This window comes from Pelophylax lessonae (genome assembly GCF_965119305.1).
Source record: "Pelophylax lessonae genome assembly, chromosome: 2".
NCBI lineage: Eukaryota > Metazoa > Chordata > Amphibia > Anura > Ranidae > Pelophylax > Pelophylax lessonae.
In genome coordinates, this window is record NC_138769.1 from 653,157,498 (window position 1) to 653,182,568 (window position 25,071).

The window sequence follows — 25,071 nt, forward strand, 5'->3', positions numbered from 1 at the left end:
GGACAGCCTTTCCAGAAGAGTTGAAGCTGTTGAAGCTGCAAAAGGTGGGCCAACTCAATATTGAACCCTACCGACTATACAATTTTCTTTAGATTTTTTCCTTCAGACTTCCCAAAACCATATAGTATGAGGTCAAACCTAAACACTTTCAATTTGTATGCAATCAGGCAGGCCCTTGCACTACATAGAAAAGGTAAATCCAAAGGAAATCTGACAACAAAAGTTGTATAGTGTGTATACAGCTTTAGACTTTGATGCCATTAAAGTTCATGTGCATGTAAAGGCAGGTCCCAATACTTTTGGTGATAATATAGTGTATCTCCTAAACGGTGCACTGCCCTGCTGACAAAGTCGATTTAGTGATGCAACGCATACGGGGGTGGAGCCTGCATACACACGCCACATCCATTATCCGGTATCCATTCAAGCCTGTCATGCCGGCACTGGCTAAGTGCTTGGCTATGTGAGTGCAAATATTTTATTGTTCATTTTTTCAATAAAAATACTATTCGGAGAGCACTAGGAGCCTTTTCTGCTTACTTTTACATATATAATGGTATCCCTGAGCCTGAGAGGAGGAGGAGGAGGAGGTGGTGATCCTGATATATCCCTAGCACCTTTGCAGTGCAAACAGATTTTTCTGGCTAATTGAAAGAGTGTGAGGTGAGCTGCTTTAGAGCACTTAATTAGCACACAGATCCACTTGTGTGTAATTGGAGCACCAGCACTTTAGGCCCCTTTCACACATACGGTCCGTTCAGTTCATCAGTTCAGTCACGTCAAAATGTATCAGTTTTTCATCCGTTTTTTCATCCGTTTTTCGTCAGTTGTCATCCGTTTTTACATAGAGATGCATTGATGTCCGTTTTTCATCCGTCAACGGATGGATGAAAAACGGACAAACGGACAGCATGTGTGAAAGGGGCCTAATTCTCATCCTTACACGGCACAGAAGGAAACTATCTATTACCTTATTATGGACTTGGCACACCAATATTCATATTTTTATATTGGTTCACATTATATTTGCTATTTTGTTTTATGATTGTTTGTGGTTCAATCACTGTCACATATTATATTTATTTAAATATTCACTATTTATTGTCATCACATTGTGTAGTCCCCTTTTGGTGTTTTATTAATTTGTTTATTTATGCTTGTAATCACGTTTACACTTAATCATTGTCACTACACTGTGTAATCTCCTTTGGCGCTGCATTAACTTGATCATTTATTCATGCTTGTGGTATGTGGAAAACACTGAATGTATGCTGCCATTGGGGTTTGATTTAATTGTAACAAGTTTTTTGGATTGCGCTGATTTATTCACATTTTTTACAGGAGATATTAACTGTACCTACAGGTAAGCCTTAATTTAGGCTTACCTGTAGGCACAAGTAAACAGTGGGAACTTTACTACCACTTTAAAGGTGATAGATTTGGGTACATGTAAATCTTGGAGGGCAGAGTCAACCCTGGATTCTTTTATAGTTTGGCTACTCAGTACAGTAACAATAAGATCTTGCCATCATTTTTTACTCGGCCAGATGTTCCCCGTCACCTTTGCATGTTACAGCAACTCCTTTTACAGTGCTCATGACTTAATTACAAAACCCAATAACTGAAATCCTCATATGCCTTTTCAGTATGTTAATGTGATTTCAAAAGTCATTTTTAATATTTATGAATCTGAAGCTTTTATATAAAATGCCTTTTATTCTGCCAGTAAGGGCTGGTTCACATCAGCAGTAATGCTAAACGTATGGCCACTGGTGTGTGCTGGGAGGTCAATGCTCTGTCCTTTTCTTTAACCACTTTAGCACCGGAGGATTTTGCTGTCTTACGTCTGGGCCACTTTTTGCGATTCGGCACTATGCGACTTTAACTGACAATTTTGTGGTCATGCAACGCCGTACCCAAATTAAATTTACGTCCTTTTTTTCCCCTAAACAGAGCTTTCTTTTGGTGGTATTTGATCACCTGTGTGATTTTTACTTTTTGCGCTATAAACAAAAAAAAAAGCGACAATTTTGAAAAAATAACAATATTTTTCACATTTTTTTTATATGAAATTCCCCCCCAAAAAAATGTAAAAATCAAAATTTTTTATCATTTAAGGCCAATTTGTTTTCTGCTACATATTTTTGGTAAAAAAAATCGCAATAAGTGTATTTTGATTGGTTTGCGCAAAAGTTATTGCGTTTACTAACTAAGGGAAAGATTTCTGTCGTTTTTGGTGTTTTTTGTTTAACGAGTAATGGCGGCGATCTGCGATTTTTTTATTTTTATTTTTTTTTGCGGGACTGCGACATTGCGGCGGACAGATCGGACCCTTGACTGACATTTTTGACACTTTTGGGGGTACCAGTGACATTACTGCAGTAATCAGTGCTATAAATATGCACTGTTAATGTAAAAATGACACTGGCAGGGAAGGGGTTAATTTTTATTGGAGTGGGAGGGGTTAATATATGCCTGGTGCTTACTGACGTGTGTGGGGGGAGGTGACTGATTGACACAGGGACAGATCGCATGTTCAGCTATGCTGAACCCTGCAATCTGACCCTGCCTGTCACTTAGGAGATCCGCCTGCTTTGTTTACACAAGCGGGCGGATCTCCACACTCGATTCCCCGACGATCGGGGAAGAGCGTCGGGGAATCGCCTGGCCCGACTCCCGCTGTGACTGAATACAGCGGGAGCGGGCCTCCAGCGGCGCACGCGCCGCCGAGAGAGTGGGATGTCTGGTGACGTAGAAAAGGAAGAAGACAGAGGGCGCCAGGTCACAATATAGTATGAGAAATATGACAATTTATTGTAGTGACTTACATGTACAAACGATCCAAAATACAGCCAGTAAACCATGAATAACGGTACTCGCAATGGGACACATCCGGGATGATCAGATCCGGGGACCTGCTGAACGATCCTGTGCTGTGTGGCAGTGTCTATGATACAGGTGCCGGTTACTGCTGTAGATGGCGCAGGCTCCCTGGATGGGCAGCCTTGCAGATGTCTGTGTACAGCAGGGTCGATGGAAGCAGTGACCCGGAACAGGAAGTGATGTCAGCGACCTGTCAGTTCCTCCACGGAGTCTGACAGGAACCAGAGAGCTGGATAGAGTGTGGAGGGCGGGCCGCAACGTCGTTTCGGAGGTCCTCCTCCTTCATCAGGCCCTGATGGCCCTGCCTGATGAAGGAGGAGGACCTCCGAAACGACGTTGCGGCCCGCCCTCCACACTCTATCCAGCTCTCTGGTTCCTGTCAGACTCCGTGGAGGAACTGACAGGTCGCTGACATCACTTCCTGTTCCGGGTCACTGCTTCCATCGACCCTGCTGTACACAGACATCTGCAAGGCTGCCCATCCAGGGAGCCTGCGCCATCTACAGCAGTAACCGGCACCTGTATCATAGACACTGCCACACAGCACAGGATCGTTCAGCAGGTCCCCGGATCTGATCATCCCGGATGTGTCCCATTGCGAGTACCGTTATTCATGGTTTACTGGCTGTATTTTGGATCGTTTGTACATGTAAGTCACTACAATAAATTGTCATATTTCTCATACTATATTGTGACCTGGCGCCCTCTGTCTTCTTCCTTTTTTGCTATATGCCTGGAGGGTCCCTCACCTCCCGAGGAGCTGCCTGCACTCTATATGCCACATACACCTTGATTTGGACTCCATGACCATCCACTACAAGGAATCATCTACACTGTGATTTTTTCCGGACTGTGGAAGGACTTCGTTCATAGATGAGGTTTTTGCACTCCCATCTTTGACTTGTTTGTTATATATACATTTCCCCTCCTCCCCTCTTTCTTTAGAATTTTTTGCCTTACCATTTTATGTTTATATATGCTTGTGTGTGTTTTTTGCAAATATGGTCTATGCATTCACCTTCCACTGTGAGTCGGTGAGCGCTGACTTACTGACGTAGGTCAGTTTTTTGTCTGGTGACATAGGTCTACGTCGCCAGACGTTATCGAGCCACTTTGCCGCAGTAGAGCTCTAGTGAGCAGCGGTAAAGTGGTTAACTTGTGCCATGCATGGTCACCCTTTCTTATGGGCACCTAAAGTTTTAATGCATGGTTCTTTAGCCAACTGGATATATTAGAATTAGAGTTTACATTTACTTTAGGGTTTATTCACACTGATGTATTGATCTATACACCCGTGCAAAGGGTCTGTCTTCACCAGCGTGGGATGCACAAGTGCTCCATGCAGACCCGTGCAGGCAGCTATGCAGGTGACTGAGGACGGCCTTTTCACACTGGCGTACAGATTGGTGAGCCTGTGTGAATGAATCCTTAAAGTTCTGATACTGAACAAAATGTAGACACCGATACTGAAAATTCTGGAACTGTATGGGATAGTTGATGAAACGGTATTATGCCAAAACATATACACTGTATGGATGTGTGTATATGAATGAATTATAAATACATATGTTCTGTTTTCATACAGCACAGCACTCCAAAACTCCCTGTTCAAGAAGACAGCAGTGGAAGAAGGAACCCACAAACAAAGTAGTAAATGTTCTGGAGGATGCCACCAGCCTCGCATCTAGCATAGAGTCTAACAGAAGTGTGGGTGAGTTGGCTAGTTATAACCTGATTTGTAACATAGCCTGCACACACAGCACAATCCTGTACTACGTGGCAGAAGACCTGATTTTTCTCTACTTCAGTTAAGTTACCCTTACAGGTCTTGTCCCTCCCATAGCCTGTGATTGGAGGAGCAGCACATCTTAAAGCTAATGTTTCTGTCAATCTGCTTTCTATCCTCCTATCAGCAAGTTCCTTGTTAGCACATAAGCACTGCAGTAAATTAATTATCTTCATGTGCTACTTCTTCCTCTCCCAGTTTGAGCTCTGTTATACAAAGGAGAATGTGATGGGCCAATGGATAAGAGAACTAAACATATGTCCATATCCCTAAATGTACAAAAAGAAGCAATAAAATTCCCTCTAATTGGGATTTTGAAGGGCAATAATATGAGGTAAATAGATTGTAAGAAAAGTTTGTATAAAATCAATGTTAAAGTTTATTACAAAAATATAAGGGCTCAAAAAGGCACAAAATTTAAGACCGTACAATAAATAAAATACAAAGCGGTTCAAAGATACAATTCAGCAACACTCATGTCCATTATCCACAATTGGAGACAGCGGAAGACCCACTTCCACTTCCATTGTCCCCAATTGTGGATAATGGACATGAGTCTTGGTGAATTGTATCTTTGAACCGCTTTGCATTTTATTCATTGTACTGTCTTAAATTTTGTGCCTTTTTGAGCCCTTATATTTTTGTAATAAACTTTGACATTGATTTTATACAAGTTCTTCCTACAATCTCTTTACCTCACACTATTGCCCTTCAAAATCCCAATTAGAGGGAATTTTCTTGCTTCTTTATGTTATACCAGGCATGTCCAACCTGAGGCCCGGGGGCCGCATGCGACCCGGAACCACAGGCAATGCGGCCCACTGACCCCTGACAATTTTTTTTTTTTGCTGGGGAGAAGGAAGTCGGGTCAGGGGCACAGCCACAGTGGCTTCCGACTAACGGTAGGCAGAGCATGTGCAGTGTTTCTGACTCCTACCACCATGACCTGTTCAAATCACTCAAACATGGTGTTTAGAGTGTTCCTTTAATATCTCTTAGAACAAGTAAACCTCTGTATACTGATTCCATTTCTTTTGATCACCCTCTAGTTGTATTAAATTAGTTCGGGGGGGGGGGGGGGGGGGCGCGGCGGCATTTTATTACTTATATACCTTAATTATAGTAGATATTTTGTATGTGGCCCGAGAAAATTTCTCTACACTCAATGTGGCCCATAGAAACCAAAAGGGTTGGACACCCATGTGTTATACGATGGATTTCAAGAGGCTGTTACCAGGACAGATTCAGGTACTAACACTGCTTGCATTTAAAAACATAACTACATATACAAAGAATAGAAAGTATTGAAGGGATCCTAATGATCACATCGCCCACATCCCTAAAGAGAACTGCATAAGGAATTATTATTTCCCCTGGGACTTTACAAGGCAGCGAATATAGTTATGTAAAAAAAAAAGTATAACAAAGCTTTAACTACAAATACATAGCTGTGCTCATTTTTGTTATTTAGATCTGCCGGGAATTCATCTTTAAATTTTGTGCAGGCCTCCCAGCGTGTTGACACATATGAAATGTGTGGCATTTCTTAGCAGATTCCTGCTTCTAGAGTCAACCCTTTCGTAGATTTGTGTAGGAACAACCACCCATCATGACAACAGAAAAAATAGGTACTGCTAAAATAACACAACTTATTTTTCACAAATTGGTCATTATTGGTATTTTTTTAACTAGCAATTATGAGACCATAAGCACTGCGCCCACTGTGGCACAACTACAGTTTGTTTATAGCGCCTCACACCTCAGCTTTTATTCTTTCAATCTTTTACTATTTCCTTAACTCGTTCCTGTGTTCTTGGTCCTGTATGTAGGAGGCAATGTTATCAATTATGAATTGAAGGAGCAGAGAAAAAAGTGGAATAAGGAGACCCCTGAATCATTGCTTAATATCCTAAATAACGCTGACCTCACCACAGCATTTAAAACGTACACCATCTATAGGTCAAGTAAGTATGATACCAATTGATATTGTGTTGTGGACCCATTTGCACATATTTTGCTCTTAAAGATTAACTGATTATATACACATAATTTACAGCATTGTCAGGTTGCTGAATCTCAGATTCACTGCTTTATACAGTAAATATGTCATTATGGGTCAGCTGATTAAAGAAGTTCTAAAGGTAGAAGGTTTTTTGGGGGTAAAAACTTTCTGTGTGCAGCTCCCAGCCCCCCTTAAACATATTTATACCAGATCTCAATCCAGTGTTGTGCCCAAGAGCAGTGTCTCTCTCTTCTCTCTCCCTCCTTAATTTGCTCAGAGACAGTAGTGGGAGCCATTGGCTCCTGCTGCTGTCAATCACAGCTAGAGAGGAAAAGCAGGGTCGATCATAGCAAGCAGGGGACACTCATGGGGGCACATCAGGGCTGCTTTGTGCATAACCATTGTACACCTTAAGAGTTCCCTTCACTGGAACTAAGGGGCCAAGTCCAACCCCTGAAAAACAACCTCACACCATAATCCCACCTCCACCAAATGATATTTTGTCCTGACCTCAACCCGATGGAACACCTTTGGGATAAATTAGAATGAATGGTCAAACATTCCCATGGACTTCGTTCCCAGAAGAGTTGAAGCTGTTATAGCTGCAAAGGGTGGGACAACTCAATATTTAACCCTACAGACTAAGACTGGGGTGCCATTAAATTTCATGTGTGTGTAAATTTCATGCAGGTGCACCAATACTTTTGGTGATACATAGTGTATCTCCTAAATGGTACACGTTCAGGAAATATTTACTGTACCTACAGGTAAGTCTTATTTTTGGCTAACCTGTAGGTCCAAGTAAACTATGGGGAGTTTACTACTACTTTGAAAGTTATAGTTTTGGGTACATGTGAATCTTGGAGGGCAGAGTCAACCCTGGATTCTTTTACAATTTAGCTACTCTAATAGTAAGATCTTGCATTTTTGATGCCAGATGTTCCCCGTCACCTTTGCGTGTTCCAGCAACTCCTACCACAGTGCCCATGACTTTAATTATATTTAAAAACCCAATCACTGAAATCCTCATATGCCTTTTTAGTATGTTAATGTGATTTAAAAAGTAATTTTTAATATTTATGAACCTGCAGCTGTCATTAAAATAATGCCTGTTATCCTGCCATTAAGGGCTGGTTCACATCAAACGTATGGCCACTGGAGTGTGCTGGGAGGTCCATGTTCTGTCCTTTTCTTTAACTTGTGCCATGCATGGTCACCCTTTCACATGGGCTCCTAATTTTTATTGCATGGTGCTTTAGCCAGCTAAATATAATTTAATTAGAGTTTACATCTACTTTAGGGTTCATTCATACTGGCATACCGATCCATACGCCAGTGCGAAGGGTCTGTCTTCACCAGCGTGGGATGCACAAGTGTTCCATGTAGACCCGTGCAGGCAGCTGTGTAGGTGACTGAAGAAGGCCTTTTCACACTAGCTAGAGGGAAAGCAGGGGACACTCATAGGGGCACTTGACAGGATGGAGTAGCCAGGAGCACCAAGAAGAGAAGGATCAGGGCTGCTCTGTGTATAACCATAATATTTCCCTTCACTGGAACTTTTGGTTGGCCATGCCCAACCCCTAAAAAACTTTAACCCCCCCCCCCCCCTCCACCAAATTATTTGTCCTGACCTCAACCCGCTAGAACACCTTTGGGATGAATTGAAGCGGAGACTGCAAGCCAGGCTTTCTCATCCACATCAGTGCCTGACTTTACAAATGCCCTTCTGGAAGAATGGTCAAACATTCTCATAGACACACTCCTATACCTTGTGGACAGCCTTAACAGAAGAGTTGAAGCTGTTATAGCTGCAAAGGGTGGGTCAACTCAATATTGAACCCTACGGACCAAGACTGGGATGCCCTTAAATTTAATTTGCATGTAAAGGCAGGCATCCCAAAACCTTTGACAATATAGTGTATTGTATGTTCCTTGTTGTTATGGGCAAGGTTCTGCTTTAAGACTCACCATTCCTGCTGTCGCAGATAAACAGTACATGGGCAGCAAGAGATTAAACAGTTTACTCAAGCACCTGTAGTCTCTAGTCTATAAGTAGTTTAGGACATAAAACTAATGATTAATTGTGAATCATTTCTATCTTTCTATGGTCATTAAACTATCCTCTAAGATGTTTTGTCTTTGTACAATAGAACCTTCAGAAGAATGTCTGAAGGGACCACTTAGCAATGACGTTCGAGGACAAGATGCCACAGACAGCAAAGAGGAGGAGATCGCCATAGATCCTGAAAGATTGCAGTCGAGATCTGATGATGAAGACACGTAAGTTATGAATGCTCTCTAAAGACCAAGATCATTGGGTTTTGAGATTGCACCATGCAGAAGCAGTGATATTCAATAACCCATTGTATCCAGTCAAAAATCAGTTATTGCAAAAACGCTTTAGGCAGCGAAGCAAGAATAGGAATGGAAACCCCAAAAATCTAACCAACAAAAAAGGTCAACACTATCAGCATCTATATTTACACCCAAACAGGTCCTCTTAAAGGTAAATCAAGTGAATTTTCTGACTTTAGAACAATTGTCATATTTTTTAGATAGTGTTAGCAGTCAACTGATGGGACTCTACTTGTTTGAGTTACTTTTTAAGTGTAAGGGTAAATTACAGGTGTTCTATAATCTTAATGTAGGACTTATGACTTTAGCATAATACATTTTAAGTATAAATTCAGAGGTGACTGATGTTCTTTTATTTTTCAATCTATAGAGACTTTGAGGAAGAGGATGTGGACACAGATTGGCTATCAGAGCTGAAAAGGGTGACAGATGCTCCGTCATAAAGAACCTCTACAAAAGTAGTAAAGACATTCTGTGGAGTTGGGCAGGGTGATAAACACGGCACTTGTTTCTTCCAATGATGAAGGTTTTCGTTCGGTATACACAATAACGGTATCTCTGCAATGTACATTTCTTCAAAATTGCTGCAAGTACAGAAAAATACATGTGCTTGTTACTTTCTGTTGAAGCTGACAAAATAGTGCCTTTGTTGGACTGAAATCACAACCTGCATTGCAAACCCTACCTGCTGGACTACAGAACTCTACCTATCCCTCGACCCTTTCTGCCTCTCTACACGTGCATGCATTGATTTATGTCCCATCAAAACAATGCTGCTACCTTGATTTTCAAGAGCCTACCCACACACTGTGTGTAGGGAAATGGCTCGAGATATGTACAGTAGTTCTGGTGAAGTGTTTATGACAAGAGAAACAACTCCTGGCAGGTGCCCCTGCAGGAATTTTACAGATCTGGTGATGATATCATAGAAAGTAGTAAAAGCCGTTTTTCACTACAGGAACAAGGTAAAAGAAAAAAAGAATGTTGGTACATGATCTATAGGAATAAAGGGAGGCCGACTCTTCTTCTATCTTGCTTGCTTGTTATTATGTCTATCAAGTAACAATTAGATGTGGAAGTGCTAGTTGTGACAGACTTGGTGAACCTGACCAAACCTAAAAACTACAGTGTAACTTGTGGGACTTGCCAGGCCCTGTCAATGGTCTCTATATTGCCTGTACTTAGGATCCAGGGGGCTCCACAGGGACTCCTCCAAACTGGTCCAGCAGTATAATGGGTGGCATCACAAAGAGAAGCATGGATCAAAGTTCCACTAGATTTAGTTGGTATTTGCAGAAGACTTGAAGGCATCTGTGGGTTTCTCCATTTTTTTTACATTTTTAGTTTAGTCACTTTATAGTACTGGAAAGTTTACTCTAAGCAGTATTTGAGGTACATCTTAACATTACCCAGGTAATATAAAGCTATCACTACTGAAGGATATACCAATCCTCGTATTGTGTTCCAGGAAGAACATTGTTTGACATGTGGCATTCTGCTGTCCTCTCATCACTAAAGCCAGCCATAGATGACAGGATTTTCTTTGATTCCCCATCAACACAGTCAGTGTTGATGGAGGAATCCCTCCCACGGAGCTATTGTGTTCTCCCAGAGGGGGACACAGCGAGTCATTACTGCCGGGAAAATACAGTGATTATTGCTAGTGGCTATAAACACTGGCAATAATTGCATCTTGAAAAACCAACATGCTGGTTGTGCAATCAAGTGCCACAAGATATTCAGGTGCTGCTTTAAAGGAAAGTCAATTAGCGACACTGTTGTTCATAGCAGCTGGAGAAAAAAAAAAAAAAACCCTGGGGACATAGAATACGACAACTAATTTTTCCCAAAAACACTTAGAACCAAGCTCTGAATCTCAAAATTCTGGAAAGCCTCCATTTAAACAACAACCTTCAACCAGGCATGATGAAAGCATACAATTTTATTGACCTATGAAGCCCATAGGAATGTTGTAGGTAAAAGCAGTACTTAAAGGCGATGTACAGTCAAAGTTCGTCTGGCTGTTCATCTCCTATGGATCACAGGATGACAGTTTGTTTTGCACTCCTGTGACCCATTTTCAGCAGAGAGCGGTCTGAAGTCCGCTCTCTGCTGAAGTTACAGAAGTCAGTCAAGGCACCATGTCATCACGACCATGGACTCGGGATCCACCAGGTGCCTGGACTGACACCCGGCTCAGCCTCTCAGCGAGCCGCTGAGAGCCTGAGCCGGCCGCTCCCCACCCCTCCACAGCTCAGCTCTCCAGTGAGCGAGGATGGGGCAGAGTGGAGGGCTGCTGACTGACAGTCAGCAGCTCTCTGCTCGGGGAGCTGTCAGAACAAAGCGATCGGCGAACATGACTTGAGAAGGCGCATATACGTGAAATGCCTTGTCATAGTGACGGGACCACGCACACAGGCTTGCGTTCCAGGACTCCATCTAACTCAGTGTCTTCTGCCCGGTCTCCTTCTGGCGCGACAGGTAACGTCATTGTACTGCAACTTCCCCTGGCCAATTTCCATCAGAGTGCCACGAGTGGCGGTCATCACCACAGCACATGTCCCTCCCAATTGGCAGTCCCAAGAGCCCAGCACAGCATCATCCTGGCAGTTCCTTCTGCCATGGCTGAGGACCCATCCTTGATCTCTCAACCTGGGGGCAAGAAGGCTGACTCAGCCACTAGATGTTATTATATCTGGTTGATGGACCTGGTTCCTGTTTAAGCCTTTATGTTATTTTAAATACTGCTTTAACCTACAACGTTCCTATGGGCTTCATAGGTCAATAAAATTGTATGCTTTCATCATGACCTGGTTGAAGGTTGTTGTTTACATGGAGGCTTTCCATAATTATTACATTCAGAGCCTGGTTCTAAGCGCTTTTGGGAGAAAATTAGTTGTCGTATTCTTTGGTTGTACAATCAGCCTGCCCATACATGGCTTAAATCAACCCGTTTATGGTCAGCTTAAGGAATTGATTGCTGGCAGAACATGACAGAGCGTAAAGTTTACTAGTGACTGGTGGCTCAGATACCTTCTTTGTATTCCTTACATCTACAGCAGGAATCTGATTGAAGGAGTTTCAAACTGGACAACTCGTAGGACATTATTGCATTAAACTATAACATGCTTTTATTTACATTTTTTACCTTCTTTATAAATACTTAAACTTTGTTTTAAGGCCTTGTTCACACAAGCATACTGATCTGTATAGTCATGTAAAGAGTTGTCTTCATCTGACTGCGTGGGATATATGAGTGTTCCATGCAGCCATGTGCAGGCCAGGGCCGGCCTTAGGTGTTCAGGCGCCCTGTGCGAGCTAATCCTGTGGCGGCCCCCCGCACATTTTCTTGCACCTTTTTTGCACTTTATTTGACTTTTCTTTTTTTATGATCACTAATAACTTAGCCCCCCATACATTAGAGACCCCCCTTACATCAGAGGCCCCACTTAAATCAGAGTCCCTCACAGAGTCCCCTTTACATCAGAGGCCCTCACAGAGCCCCCTTTACATCAGAGACCCTCACAGAGCCCCCTTTACATCAGAGACCCTCACAGATCCCCCTTTACATCAGAGACCCTCACAGAGCCCCCTTTACATCAGAGACCCCTAGAGGCCTCCCTTACATCAGAGACCCCCTTAAATCAGAGCCCCCCTTACATCAGGGACCCCCCCACCACACAGAGCCCCCCTTACATCAGGGACCCCCCCACACAGAGCCCCCTTACATCAGGGAGCCCCCCTTACATCAGAGACCCCCCCCCCCCCCCACACAGAGCCCTGCAGAGAGGAGGAGGGAATCAGTCAGCGGCGGTGTCTCTGTGGCTGAGCTGTGTGAGATTCACAGCTCAGCGCTGAAGCAGTAGGAGACCGAGGCACAGCGGAAGGTAAGCGAGTGCGGCCTGATCATCTGCGAGCTGTGATGGCCGCACGGCGCCCCTGTTGCCCATGGCGCCCTGTCCGGCCGTACAGCTCGCACACCCCAAAGGCCGGCCCTGGTGCAGGCAGCTTGTTGAAATCAATGACAGGTGGACCTGCATGGATTTCCAAGCACATCCAGGAGTGTACATCTGTGCTGGTCTGATGCATGGATCAGAATGCAGTGTGATCTGTTGATGTCCATGCAGCCTCTCGTCTGTCATTGATTTGAACAGGCTTCCTGCATGTGGCCTCATGGAACGCGAGTGTGAATGAGGCATAAAGAAAACAATAAAATGGACCGTTATCCTATGTGTAAGGCTACAGTCACACAAATATTTGTAAGATCAAATGTTCTGTAGTATAAATTTACTGACATTTTCAAACACCCGGGGGAAGCAGCAGGTGGTGCGTACATCTGGCCATAGAAATGAACAACTGTGTGTGCTTGTATTCGTGAAAGTGCTCATGATGTATATGAAAAGTTCATGTTCGGGAAATACACCATATCACCATATATCCACGTTCAGGCAAATGCAGATGCAAAAGGAAATTGATGCTTATACAATTACAAGTGCATATAGTCATTCACCTTTATAACCAGTTGTACGCACCACCTATGGCTCCCCAGTCGCTTGAAAACACTGGAAATTCTACGCTACAGGACATCTGTCTCTGCAAATGTCCATGTGCCTGAGCCCTTAGGGGCTCATTCTTGTCAAACGAAGCCTTTTTCAATTTGAATGCGGTGTTGTTCAAGGCATGCATTTAATTTTAAAACGCAATGTTCGACAACAGAAAGGCTGTGATTGATCTGCTTTGCCTGAAGTTCAAACATACCTCAATAGGACATGCTGTGTGTGAACAAATGCAAAGCAGGTCAAACACAGCCTCTGAACTGTCACCTACACAGTTCCAGTAAAGTCAGAGAAAATATGATGCCCTGTGTGTCAACCTTCTCTCTGCAAAAGCCTTTATACTATAAAGTTTATAGTCTCTTTTCGCAGTACAAGTCCTAGCCTAGGAGCAACAAAAAACACAGAAATGCTGTTACAGTAGCTATGATTTCATTGTTATTTAAAAATAATTAAACTTATTACATTTTTTGCTTGTTTTTGCTGGTTTCTAAGGCTATAGCAAGGATTCTGAAAAAGTAACAGTTGTGCTAATGAAAAGTTGTCATGCTGTCCATTTTTCAAAGCAACCTGTTATCCATCAGCCTTATATTTCACACTCTATTGAACCCTAATTTGTAGAAATAAAATGTGTTTTTTTGAAAAAGTGTGACATTTTTTTAAATTCTGTTAAGTCCCCGTTCACACTGAGGCGACCTGTGAGGCGACTCGGAAGTCGCCCCCCCCCAAGTCGGATCGCGGCAATGTGAACGGGGCCTCACAGTTGAAGTTAAAATAAAAAAAAATAAAGTTATTTCCAAGGCTTTAAGGTCCAGTTCACATTTATGCGATGCGGGAAGGCTGCAAATCCGCAGCCTGTTCCCGCATCGCACACGCACCCCCGGCAGTTCACACTGCCATATGCGATACGCTGGGGGTGTCAATGTAATCTTAACGTTTGATCGCATATCGCAGTGCGATCGTGCAGTTCGCACAGGATCGGATCGCACAAGTGTGAACCGCTGTGCGATCCGATCCTGATGCGGCTTCCAAAAAGGGTCCTGTGCGTGTTTGCTGCGGTGCGAATTTAGCCATACAAACTGTATGGCTAAACTCGCACCGCACAGCCGATCGCATGTAATGTCGGAGCAGTGCGCTCCGACATTACATGCGAACCCCGCACACGCACAAGTGTGAACCGGGGCTAAAGCCAAACACAGGTAAATATTTATATACACAGCTGAATTATGCATATGAGGATTGTCTTATCTCGTAAAAAATGTGTAATTCTGTCCAGTCTTTTTTGTGATTCACACACCTCTGCCAGCAGCATTGCCTGGAAGGTGATGCCACGTTCTGTGGTTGGTATTAAAGATTACAGTGCTGACTCCTTCCTGAAGGGACAGCAAATGCTACTTTCTCCTGTCAGCGTGTTTACTGTCAGCACATGTGCAGCATGCAGCAAAGCCTGATTGGCTAGTATTGCTGTTCCCCAATCAGTGCTGCAGTCAAGGGGATGACAGGAGGCTGATATTGAGACTGATTCAGGTACTTTTACTAGTTGAATGTGAACATAAATGTAGATATTTTAAAGAAATACACAACTGCATTAAATTGTGTTTTTTGTATTTGCCTTGAGTTCAGCTTTAGGTTATGAATATAAAATTCTTATACTTTGCCAGTATCCTACACTCCAGGTTTCTTTTTTTTTATAATAAATCTTTATTGAAAGGTATAAAAAAAAAAACACATGGAGATACTTCCACACAGGGCCGCTGATAGGGGGGACCACCAGTCCTCCTATAGGGGGCCCAGGCAAACAGGGGGGCCCCAACAGCATGGAGAATTACAGAAGGATGCCCTGTCCAGCTCTCTGCAGAAGCTGAAAGCCCGTTTCTCCTCCTCCTGCCAGCTTTCAGCAGCTGCAGGGAGAGAAACAGATACAGGGCATCAATCCTGTAATTACTTCTCCGACACCGATCACCCTTCCCCTCTTCTGCTTGCTTCTGACCCCCCCCCCCTCCCCGTGTGCCCCTCTTTCACTGTGCCGCCCACCTTTCACTGTGCCCCCCCCCCCCCGTGTGCCCCCCTTTCACTGTGCCCCCCCCCCCCCCCCAGCACTGCAGGCTGCCCTGTGCTGTAGAAAAATAACAAATTGTAAAAAAAAAAAAAAAAAAAATTAACATTGTAATGAATCATTTAAAAAAATTGTAAACTAAAATTGTAAAAAAATTGTACACTTTTTAAAAAAATTATAGATTTTTAATGTAAAAAAAAAAAAAATGTACAAAACAATTAAAAAGGGCTAATTCACACAGGTTCTCTGTTATGTTTGTGTCTGCTAATAATGATTTTAGTGTATTTTTTGTGAAAATATTGTCTTGATATATTCAGGGGGGCCCTGCCAGGTAGGCTGTACGGGGCCCCCTGATTTCTAACAGCAGCCCTGCTTCCATATCATATGGTATAAAGGGTTGGATATAGAAAAAATAACATAGCTGTCAAAAGACATAATAACAGTTGATGGCAACAGGATTAAAGGCTAGTAAAGTAGATACCCATAATACAGCTGCAAAAAGAAATCACAGACATTACTACATCCACATAAATCTATTAGAAGTCATCTCAGTTAAGTTTTAATTTGAAGACAAAGTATAGGAAGGAGGAAAAGGTGAGGAAAGAGATAAAAAGGAGTGAAAGGGGAAGAAGTGGGCAAGTAGCTACAGGGAGAGAGAAGGGAAAAGGGGGGTAAGTGCCATGCTCGAGAACAAGATCCCAACTATGTGCATGAGATACATTTAACAATCATTAGCATTAATACCCATAAGCCAGGGCCCGTGCTTCCACTAGGCAAACTAGGCAGCCGCCTAGGGCGCATTGCCACCTTGGGGCGCAGCCATGAGGAAGGGAAGGGAGTCCACCGGAGTGCTGCCTGCATGATGATCCTCTTTGTCTGGAGCTGAGTGGCATAAACCCTGGGCAGGATTTAACTCTCTACACTGAGCTGGTGGGCAGCCATTAATTTCCCTGGGTCGGTATTAAGCAGGGAGCGGAGGAGAGCTGAACCTGAGCCGGAGCTGGGCACTGGAGGGCAGCACCTTTACTGGAGCAGAAGAGACAAGGCACCGGAATGGTCTAAGGAGGTTGGTGATGAAGGATGAACGGAGCTCTGACTGCTGCTTCTCCCTTTTCCAGGAGCCGGTTGAAGCTGTGGTGAGCACTGTGGTCCAGGAGAGGAGCATCCTGGGAGAAGGAATCAGCAGGATCATGGTCAAGGAGGGCAGAGTGCGGGCCACTCTCTTCATACTGCCCAGTGAGTGTCCCCAGAATAGGGTATCAGGGTCCCTGGGTGTGACATGGAGGATTCCTGGTGTGAAAGAGAATCGGGGTCACCAGGTGTTCCATGGGGAATCAGAGTCACCAGGTGTGACATGGGGGATAGGGGTCATGAGTGTAACAGGGGTTTGAGGTCACCAGGTGTGCAATCAGGAATTGGGATCCCTGGGTGTGCCATGGGGGATTGAGGTCCCCAGGTGTGACATGGAAGAACATCAGGGTCCCCTAGGTGTGACATGGAAAAACATCAGGGTCTCCGGGTATGACATGGAGGAACATCAGGGGCTCCTGGTGTGACATAGATGAACATTGGGGTCACTGAGTATGACAGCATGACATGGAGGAACACGGGGGTCCCTGGGTATGACATGGTGGAACATCTGGGTCATTGGGTATGGCAGCATGACATGGAGGAATATTGGGGTCCCAAGATGTGACATGGAAAAACATTAGGGTCCCTGGGTGTGATATAGGGGGACATCAGGGTCCCCAGGTGTGACATGGAGGAATATGGGGGTCCCTGGGTATGACAGCATTACATGGAGGAACCATCAGATCAGGGTCACTGGATATGACATAGAGGAGTTTTTAACCCCTTCCCTTTTTATTTATTTGGGGGGGGGGGGCGCAAGTAGCTGGTCTTGCTTAGGGTGTAAAATAGTGTAGCACCGGCCCTGCCCATAGGATTACTATGGACTCTTTGTCAGAGGCCATAATCTCTGCATAACGGGAAGTGGTCTTGAATTCTGACCAGACTGCCCAAATTTTGATAAAGGTGGACTGAGAGTTACATAACTCATACCTAAGGTCTTCCATTTTATAATACGGTCTATAGGTTGATAAATACACCATTGTAGAGCACTTGGTGCTTCTGCCATCCAGATTTGACTAACTTGTGTTGCTGGTTTATCAAGACTGTTGGTATTGTGTTACTGAAGAGGAAGAAATATTCTGCAGCCATGGAGATATTGACTGTCTGTCTTACAGGAGGTGGAACATTTGTATAAGGAAGCTGTATACTCTTCCATAAACTTAACAGGGCAACATTAAGCAGTGCTTCTTTATTTAAGGCTTGCCTGGCTCATTACATTAATACAGTGCCTTGCGAAAGTATTCGGCCCCCTTGAACTTTGCGACCTTTTGCCACATTTTAGGCTTCAAACATAAAGATATAAAACTGTAATTTTTTGTGAAGAATCAGCAACAAGTGGGACACAATCATGAAGTGGAACGAAATTTATTGGATATTTCAAACTTTTTTAACAAATAAAAAACTGAAAAATTGGGCGTGCAAAATTATTCAGCCCCCTTAAATTAATACTTTGTAGCACCGCCTTTTGCTGCGATTACAGCTGTAAGTCGATTGGGGTATGTCTCTATCAGTTTTGCACATCGAGAGACTGAAATTTTTGCCCATTCCTCCTTGCAAAACAGCTCGAGCTCAGTGAGGTTGGATGGAGAGCGTTTGTGAACAGTAGTTTTCAATTCTTTCCACAGATTCTCGATTGGATTCAGGTCTGGACTTTGACTTGGCCATTCTAACAGCTGGATATGTTCATTTGTGAACCATTCCATTGTAGATTTTGCTTTATGTTTTGGATCATTGTCTTGTTGGAAGACAAATCTCCGTCCCAGTCTCAAGTCTTTTGCAGACTCCATCAGGTTTTCTTCCAGAATGGTCCTGTATTTGGCTCCATCCATCTTCCCATCAATTTTAACCATCTTCCCTGTCCCTGCTGAAGAAAAGCAGGCCCAAACCATGATGCTGCCACCACCATGTTTGACAGTGGGGATGGTGTGTTCAGGGTGATGAGCTGTGTTGCTTTTACGTCAAACATAAAGTTTTGCATTGTTGCCAAAAAGTTTGATTTTGGTTTCATCTGACCAGAGCACCTTCTTCCACATGTTTGGTGCGTCTCCCAGGTGGCTTGTGGCAAACTTAAACAACACTTTTTATGGATATCTTTAAGAAATGGCTTTCTTCTTTCCACTGTTCCATAAAGGCCAGATTTGTGCAGTATACGACTGATTGTTGTCCTATGGACAGAGTCTCCCACCTCAGCTGTAGATCTCTGCAGTTCATCCAGAGTGATCATGGGCCTCTTGGCTGCGTCTTCTCCTTGTATGAGCTGAAAGTTTAGAGGGACGGCCAGGTCTTCGTAGATTTGCAGTGGTCTGATACTCCTTCCATTTCAATATTATTGCTTGCACAGTGCTCCTTGGGATGTTTAAAGCTTGGGAAATCTTTTTGTATCCAAATCCGGCTTTAAACTTCTCTACAACAGTATCTCGGACCTGCCTGGTGTGTTCCTTGTTCTTCATGATACTCTCTGCGCTTTAAACGGACCTCTGAGACTATCACAGTGCAGGTGCATTTATACGGAGACTTGATTACACACAGGTGGATTCTATTTATCATCATTAGTCATTTAGGTCAACATTGGATCATTCAGAGATCCTCACTGAACTTCTGGAGAGAGTTTGCTGCACTGAAAGTAAAGGGGCTGAATAATTTTGCACGCCCAAATTTTCAGTTTTTTATTTGTTAAAAAAGTTTGAAATATCCAATAAATTTCGTTCCACTTCATGATTGTGTCCCACTTGTTGTTGATTCTTCACAAAAAATTACAGTTTTATATCTTTATGTTTGACACCTGAAATGTGGCAAAAGGTCGCAAAGTTCAAGGGGGCTGAATACTTTCGCAAGGCACTGTATATAGCAGGGGTCTCCAAACTACGGCCGGGGGCCATATCTGGCCAACTACAAAACTTTCTTTGGCCCACAGCTAAGTTTAATGATGTATCCTCAATGTGCACAGATTTAGGTCAGCAATGGCTACCTCTGGTCTCCGCTTAGGACTGCCAGCATTCAAGCAATCAATGCTGTATTTACCCCAGAATTCACAAGAGGACAGCCCTTCCCTTGTCCAGACCCGCTCCCCTCTAAGCTCCTGCTCTGCTGATGAAGGGGACTCTGATGGATACACTAAAGTTATTTCTCTTCTGTTCTCAATCATTTAATGTTGAATACAAAAAAATATCCAGGTAAAAAGTATTCATTCATTTTAGTTTTATTCATTTGAGAAAATTTTTTTTTTTTTTTTTCGGCCCACAATTTTTTGTAAAGTGGCCCTCATACTGAAAAGTATGTAGACCCCTGATATGAGGGGGATCATCCAGTGATGTCACCAAACCCAAAACCAACCTTCCTTGATGCATTTTTCTACTTGCTTGCTCACAAAGATAGGGGAAGACATCACTGTATGCAATCAATTCACTGATTAATAAACACACTGCAAGCAGAAGAAAGGGAGGGGAGAATGTTTAATTGGAAATACAATTCATTTTAACAAATTAGTTAATTATATTGGACTGCAGTACATGTGTTTGAAAATCCACAAAATTTTGGGGGATAACATGGAGGGGGTCCCATCTATCACACCACCCCAAGAAACAAAGACGAAACCCCTGTCCTCAGATTCTTTGAAGTAGTTGGTAAATTCAAGTCTATGCAAAAAATACAGTGGGCAGGGCCAGTGCAAGGATTTTTGCCACCCTAGGCAAAATAAAAGTTGCCGCCCCCCCCCCGTATGCTCTCCCACCCTCCATCCCATGTTGCTGAAGGGATTAAAACCAGAGGTGGCTAGTGCTTTATCAGTGGGGGGCGTCAGACAGACCTGGCAATGGACCCCCCCCCCCCGTAACTCCATCCAGAGTCCAGTCCACACCATATCCCCCCCGGGCGCCAGTTCACTTACCTTACGGCCCTCAGTCTCCTCCATGTCCCCTCTCAGTGGCCGTCTCCTCCCTCCCTCCTCTGCCAATAGGATGCATTCTCCTTTGGCCAGTTGGGAAACAGGTCTCAGGACCCACTTCCTGATTGGCCGGGGAGAGAATCAGTGTGGCAATAGCAAATATTAATTTGCTATCGTCACACAACTGGGTGGGTTCAGGGCCCAGTGCTCTGCACCCCGGGCCCACCCTTTTTTGAAGCCTATTAGAGTCTCAGGCCGGACGCATGGATAGTGGGGGCGGCGCCCCTAATAGGTGGGCCAGCTGCCACTGGTTAAAACCCCTTCAGTGACTTACGGAAAGTCACTTACCTCGGGTCAGCCTCAGCCAGCCCCCCCTGCTAAGTTGCGCCCTAGGCGGCTGCCTAGGTTGCCTTACTGGTAGCGCCGGCCCTGACAGTGGGTGTCACAAGGAATCATTGTGTTCAACTCCTATGGCATGATATCAGATTTCCCCTTAAGGAGGTGTTACAATTCAAATCTATAATTTCATACGTCCTCCTTGTGAAAACCAGGGACCTGCAGGAAGGTGTGAGCCCTCTATGTTCCTACATGCAGAACTCCTGATAACAGACATAGGTGATTCATTTTTACTGGAAATCGCTATAACATAAGTCACAGGATATCGCTCATAAAATTAAATCAGTCAAAAATCCCCCAAACTTTTTTTAATGGACCTTTTTTTTACGAATATTCCCACGTTTCAACAAGCCACCCAGTAGTAAAGAAAACATAACATGCTGAAAAGCAGTGTATTGAAGGATATGCAATAACAAAAAGCCAATAGCTAAAACTTTTTATCACATCAGCTGATCAGAATTGCTTAACATCTTCTTTATCTACTAAACACTGAAGTCATCTAATAAGAGTCATCATATTTACGGGAATAGTTAAGGGTAAATAACATTTAATGGGTGTAGTTCCCCTCTACTGTGTCTATTAATAAACAGAACATCTGACTTTGCCTAGGCTTGTTTTCCAGCACATTAGTGCAGTCTTCATAGGAAAGAAGGAACATGCATGCAGGAAATAACAAGCAGGCATGATACAGGTATGTTAATCTTAAGCTACAATTCATGTTATATTCCTTGTTTTTGTCATCTGACCGTTAACAATCTTCTCTTTTGCCAGTAATCATTAGGTATTTTCTGTAAGCCAACCAGCCAAAATATTCTTAATAGAAAACGTACCATTGTATAGTCTTATAACGTATATTAGTCTTATTAAATGACTAACATGTTGAACGGTACATTAGCCAGTTTAGCTTTTTGGGTGTTATACAAACGTCCAAAGAGTGAACTGTTAGGGCTCGATCACACGTGCATCAATACTATGCGTATATGCAGCATTTATTCAGCATTTATAAAGCCTCATAACCACCCTTCAATGCCTGCCATTAATATCAGATTCACCTTTAAAGGGTAACTCAGACATCCTTAAGCCCCGTACACACGTACCGATGGTCGGCATACAAATGTTCCTCTTTTCTCCCCGGGATGTCGGTGTCTGCTGAAAAGTGCAAAGACAGCACAAGGACAGCACAAGAATTTTGTCCGCCGACTGCAGAAGTGATGTCATGTAATGGTTAACTTTCCCTGTGTTTTCTATTTTCTGAGCATGCCCAGTCTTGCAAATCTGCGGTCTGTCGGCCGAATTGTGTACTGACAGGCGAACAATCGTCCGTTCTGGTGTCGGCATACAAAAATTTTCATGTTTGCAAGAAAGACTTTTGTCCGCGGATTGTGCGCAGACATCTGTCGGAGGCACCATACTAACACGCGTACAATCGGCAGATCCTTCGTCCACCGACGTTTGTATGCCGACGATCGGTACGTGTGTACGGGCCTTAAGTCTCCTGTGAGGTGCGGGAGTCTCCTGCATGCGGCTCCCTGACACCTGCAAGAACCGCAGGATATCCCGGCTGCTGTTGAGTCTGTGTCTGTCAGCTGAGCTGTCAGAATGGAGCCAATGTTTCCTGTATAGTTCCGGCTCTGACAGTCTGAGTGAGTCACAGCCGGAGTGATATCAAATTCACACAGCAGTACCAGCCTGAGCCAGCAGTACCCACCAGCAGTCCCAGCCAGCAGTACCAGCAAGCAGTAACCACCAGCGGTACCAGCGGGCAGTAAACCATAATTGTAAGTATCCCAGCATGTGCAGTGTTTCTGACTCCCACCACCATGACCACTTCAAATCACTGAAGTGGTAATGGTGGTTAAAGTGTTCCTTTAATATCTCTCAGAAGAAGTAAACCTGTGTATAAGGATTCCATTTCATTTGATCATCCTCTAGTTGTGTTAAATTGGTTGGGGGAGGTGCGGAGTGCCACCTCCCTGAAATTAGTTTTTGCAGGTTGGGATAACTGGTAACTCCACTTTCATGGGGGGGGGGGGGGGGGGAATAGCAAATAAAGAAAAAAACAATAAAGCGTATACAACTGCGACACAAATCATACTGTAATTGAATGTTATTAAAAATGACCTTTCCTTTTCAATCTGCAGCTGTTGTAATTTTCTGAAAATACAATGCAATATGGCTACCTGGAGGTGTTCTGTACACAGAATGTATACTGACCACACCCCAGAAACATCATTTCCTGCTTGTGTGATTGGCTCACCAATTTTCCCAGAAGTCTGCCTAAGATACAAGTCAGATTTCTGGCATCCCCTGCAACAAATATGTCATTTTTGGTGAGATACTCCCAATAGGAACACGTCTAAAGGGAGGCCAAGCAGATTTCCTTATTAGAGCCCTGCAGCTGCCACAGCTGACAGATAATTAGGAAACCACTCACTGCAGAGGTGATCAAATACCACAACAAAAGAAAGCTCTATTTGTGGATAAAAAAAGGACATCAATTTTATTTGGGTACAGCGTCACACGACCGCACAATTGTCAGTTAGAGTAACGCAGTGCCGTATCGCAAACAATGGCCTGGTCATTAAGGGGGTAAGACCTTCCGGTCCTTTAATGGTTAATTACCAGGCTGTTTTTTCAGTTTTTAGTGCTGTGAAAACTTGACTGACAATCACGTCATGCAACATTGTAGCCAAAATAATTTTATAGAATTTTTGAGGCAAATAGTACTTTCCTTTGGTGGTATTTAATAACCACTGGGTTTTTTCATTTTTTACTATACAAAGAAATCACTAAAAATGTTGAAAAAAGCAAAAAAAAAAAACCTTTTCCTTTTTTCTGTTATAAAACCTACCCAATAAAAATGCCAGGACAGTCCAAACTACTCCAAAATGACCCCTTTTTAAACAAAAAGAGGAGTGAGATCTCATTTATAAAAATATATACTGTTACTTTATGGAATAAAACATGAAACTTGGTAATGGTGACCTAGATACAGCGAATATACAGGTGATACACAGAGGAGGGATGTAGATGAGGAGCACATTTATAAAGCCATGCTGTACACTTTAAAAACACAGTTTGCTCTTGGTTTGCTATGGGATTTGAAAATACATGAACATTGATTTATTGGTGGACCTTTTCAAGGTCAGGCGCAATTCTTCTGTGCGGCCATGCTGAAAACTTACTGCACGACATCCTGGGCTCCACACTACATTCTGTATTTAGGGGCCCTTTCACATTGACCAGTTTTTCCTTACCAAACGCATAAGAAAAATGCATGACCATTAGATCTTATGGAACTCTTTACACCAGTTAGTTGTATTTTTAAAAGTACATGGTGCATGTTTGATGCGGTAAACAAGAATAGAGCAAAAATGCACCGCCTCATTGAAATGAATGGAAAACCATCGAAAACGTGACAAAAATCCATCAAAAACACTCCCACAGTTGAGATTTTGGTGTGTTTTTTTTTTAATCAAGTGTCTTTTTTTTCACAGGTGTAAAACGTACCAGAACGCAGAAAAAACGCATATGTGTTTTTACTGTGTTTTTTCAACAGAGCAATGTTAAAGCAGCCTAAAATGTAACATGCTGGCACAGTGTGAAGTAGGGATCGACCGATATTGTTTTTTCATTGCCGATACCGATATTTTGGTCATCGCGTATCGGTATCAGCCGATATGGGTCGATATTTTCGTACATTTAAAAAAAATATATTTTTAATTTTTTTACTTGACAGGTACTCCTTGTGGAGGGATCTGGGGGTCTAAAAGACCCCAAACCCCTCCTCTGCACTTAAAAGCATTCAAAACACCAAGTTTGGCTGTTTTGAAAGCTGTCATTTTTTTTAATCTGGCGCCAGTACCCGGAAGTGATGTCATGACTTCTGGGTTTTTGCATGGAGACCCAATTAGAGCCAAATGCGGCTTCGGCGGCCATGCGGGCTGGTTGCCTGGGTCTCTCGGTGGGACGGGAGACCCGGACGAGCTGCGGAAGGCGGCGGGAGGTGGGGGACGTCCCCTCCCA

General features: G+C 43.4%; 2 protein-coding genes across 2 annotated transcripts in view; both read left to right on the forward strand.

Annotated features, from left to right (window-relative positions):
* The window catches only part of LOC309546306 (serine/threonine-protein kinase Nek3-like), a 52,373-nt gene extending 42,745 nt beyond the window's left edge, over positions 1-9,628 (forward strand). The window contains exons 11-14 of the mRNA XM_082245913.1: positions 4,469-4,594; positions 6,499-6,633; positions 8,822-8,951; positions 9,397-9,628. Of these exons, the coding sequence (XP_082102039.1) occupies positions 4,469-4,594; positions 6,499-6,633; positions 8,822-8,951; positions 9,397-9,469 (464 nt within the window). The 3' untranslated portion in view covers positions 9,470-9,628. The remainder of the gene's footprint in view (positions 1-4,468; positions 4,595-6,498; positions 6,634-8,821; positions 8,952-9,396) is intronic.
* A 12,031-nt stretch (positions 9,629-21,659) lies between these two features.
* Positions 21,660-25,071, forward strand: part of LOC309546303 (serine/threonine-protein kinase Nek5-like) — a 114,805-nt gene continuing 111,393 nt past the window's right edge. The window contains exon 1 of the mRNA XM_082245908.1: positions 21,660-21,736. The gene's annotated coding sequence lies outside the window, so the exon portion shown is untranslated. The remainder of the gene's footprint in view (positions 21,737-25,071) is intronic.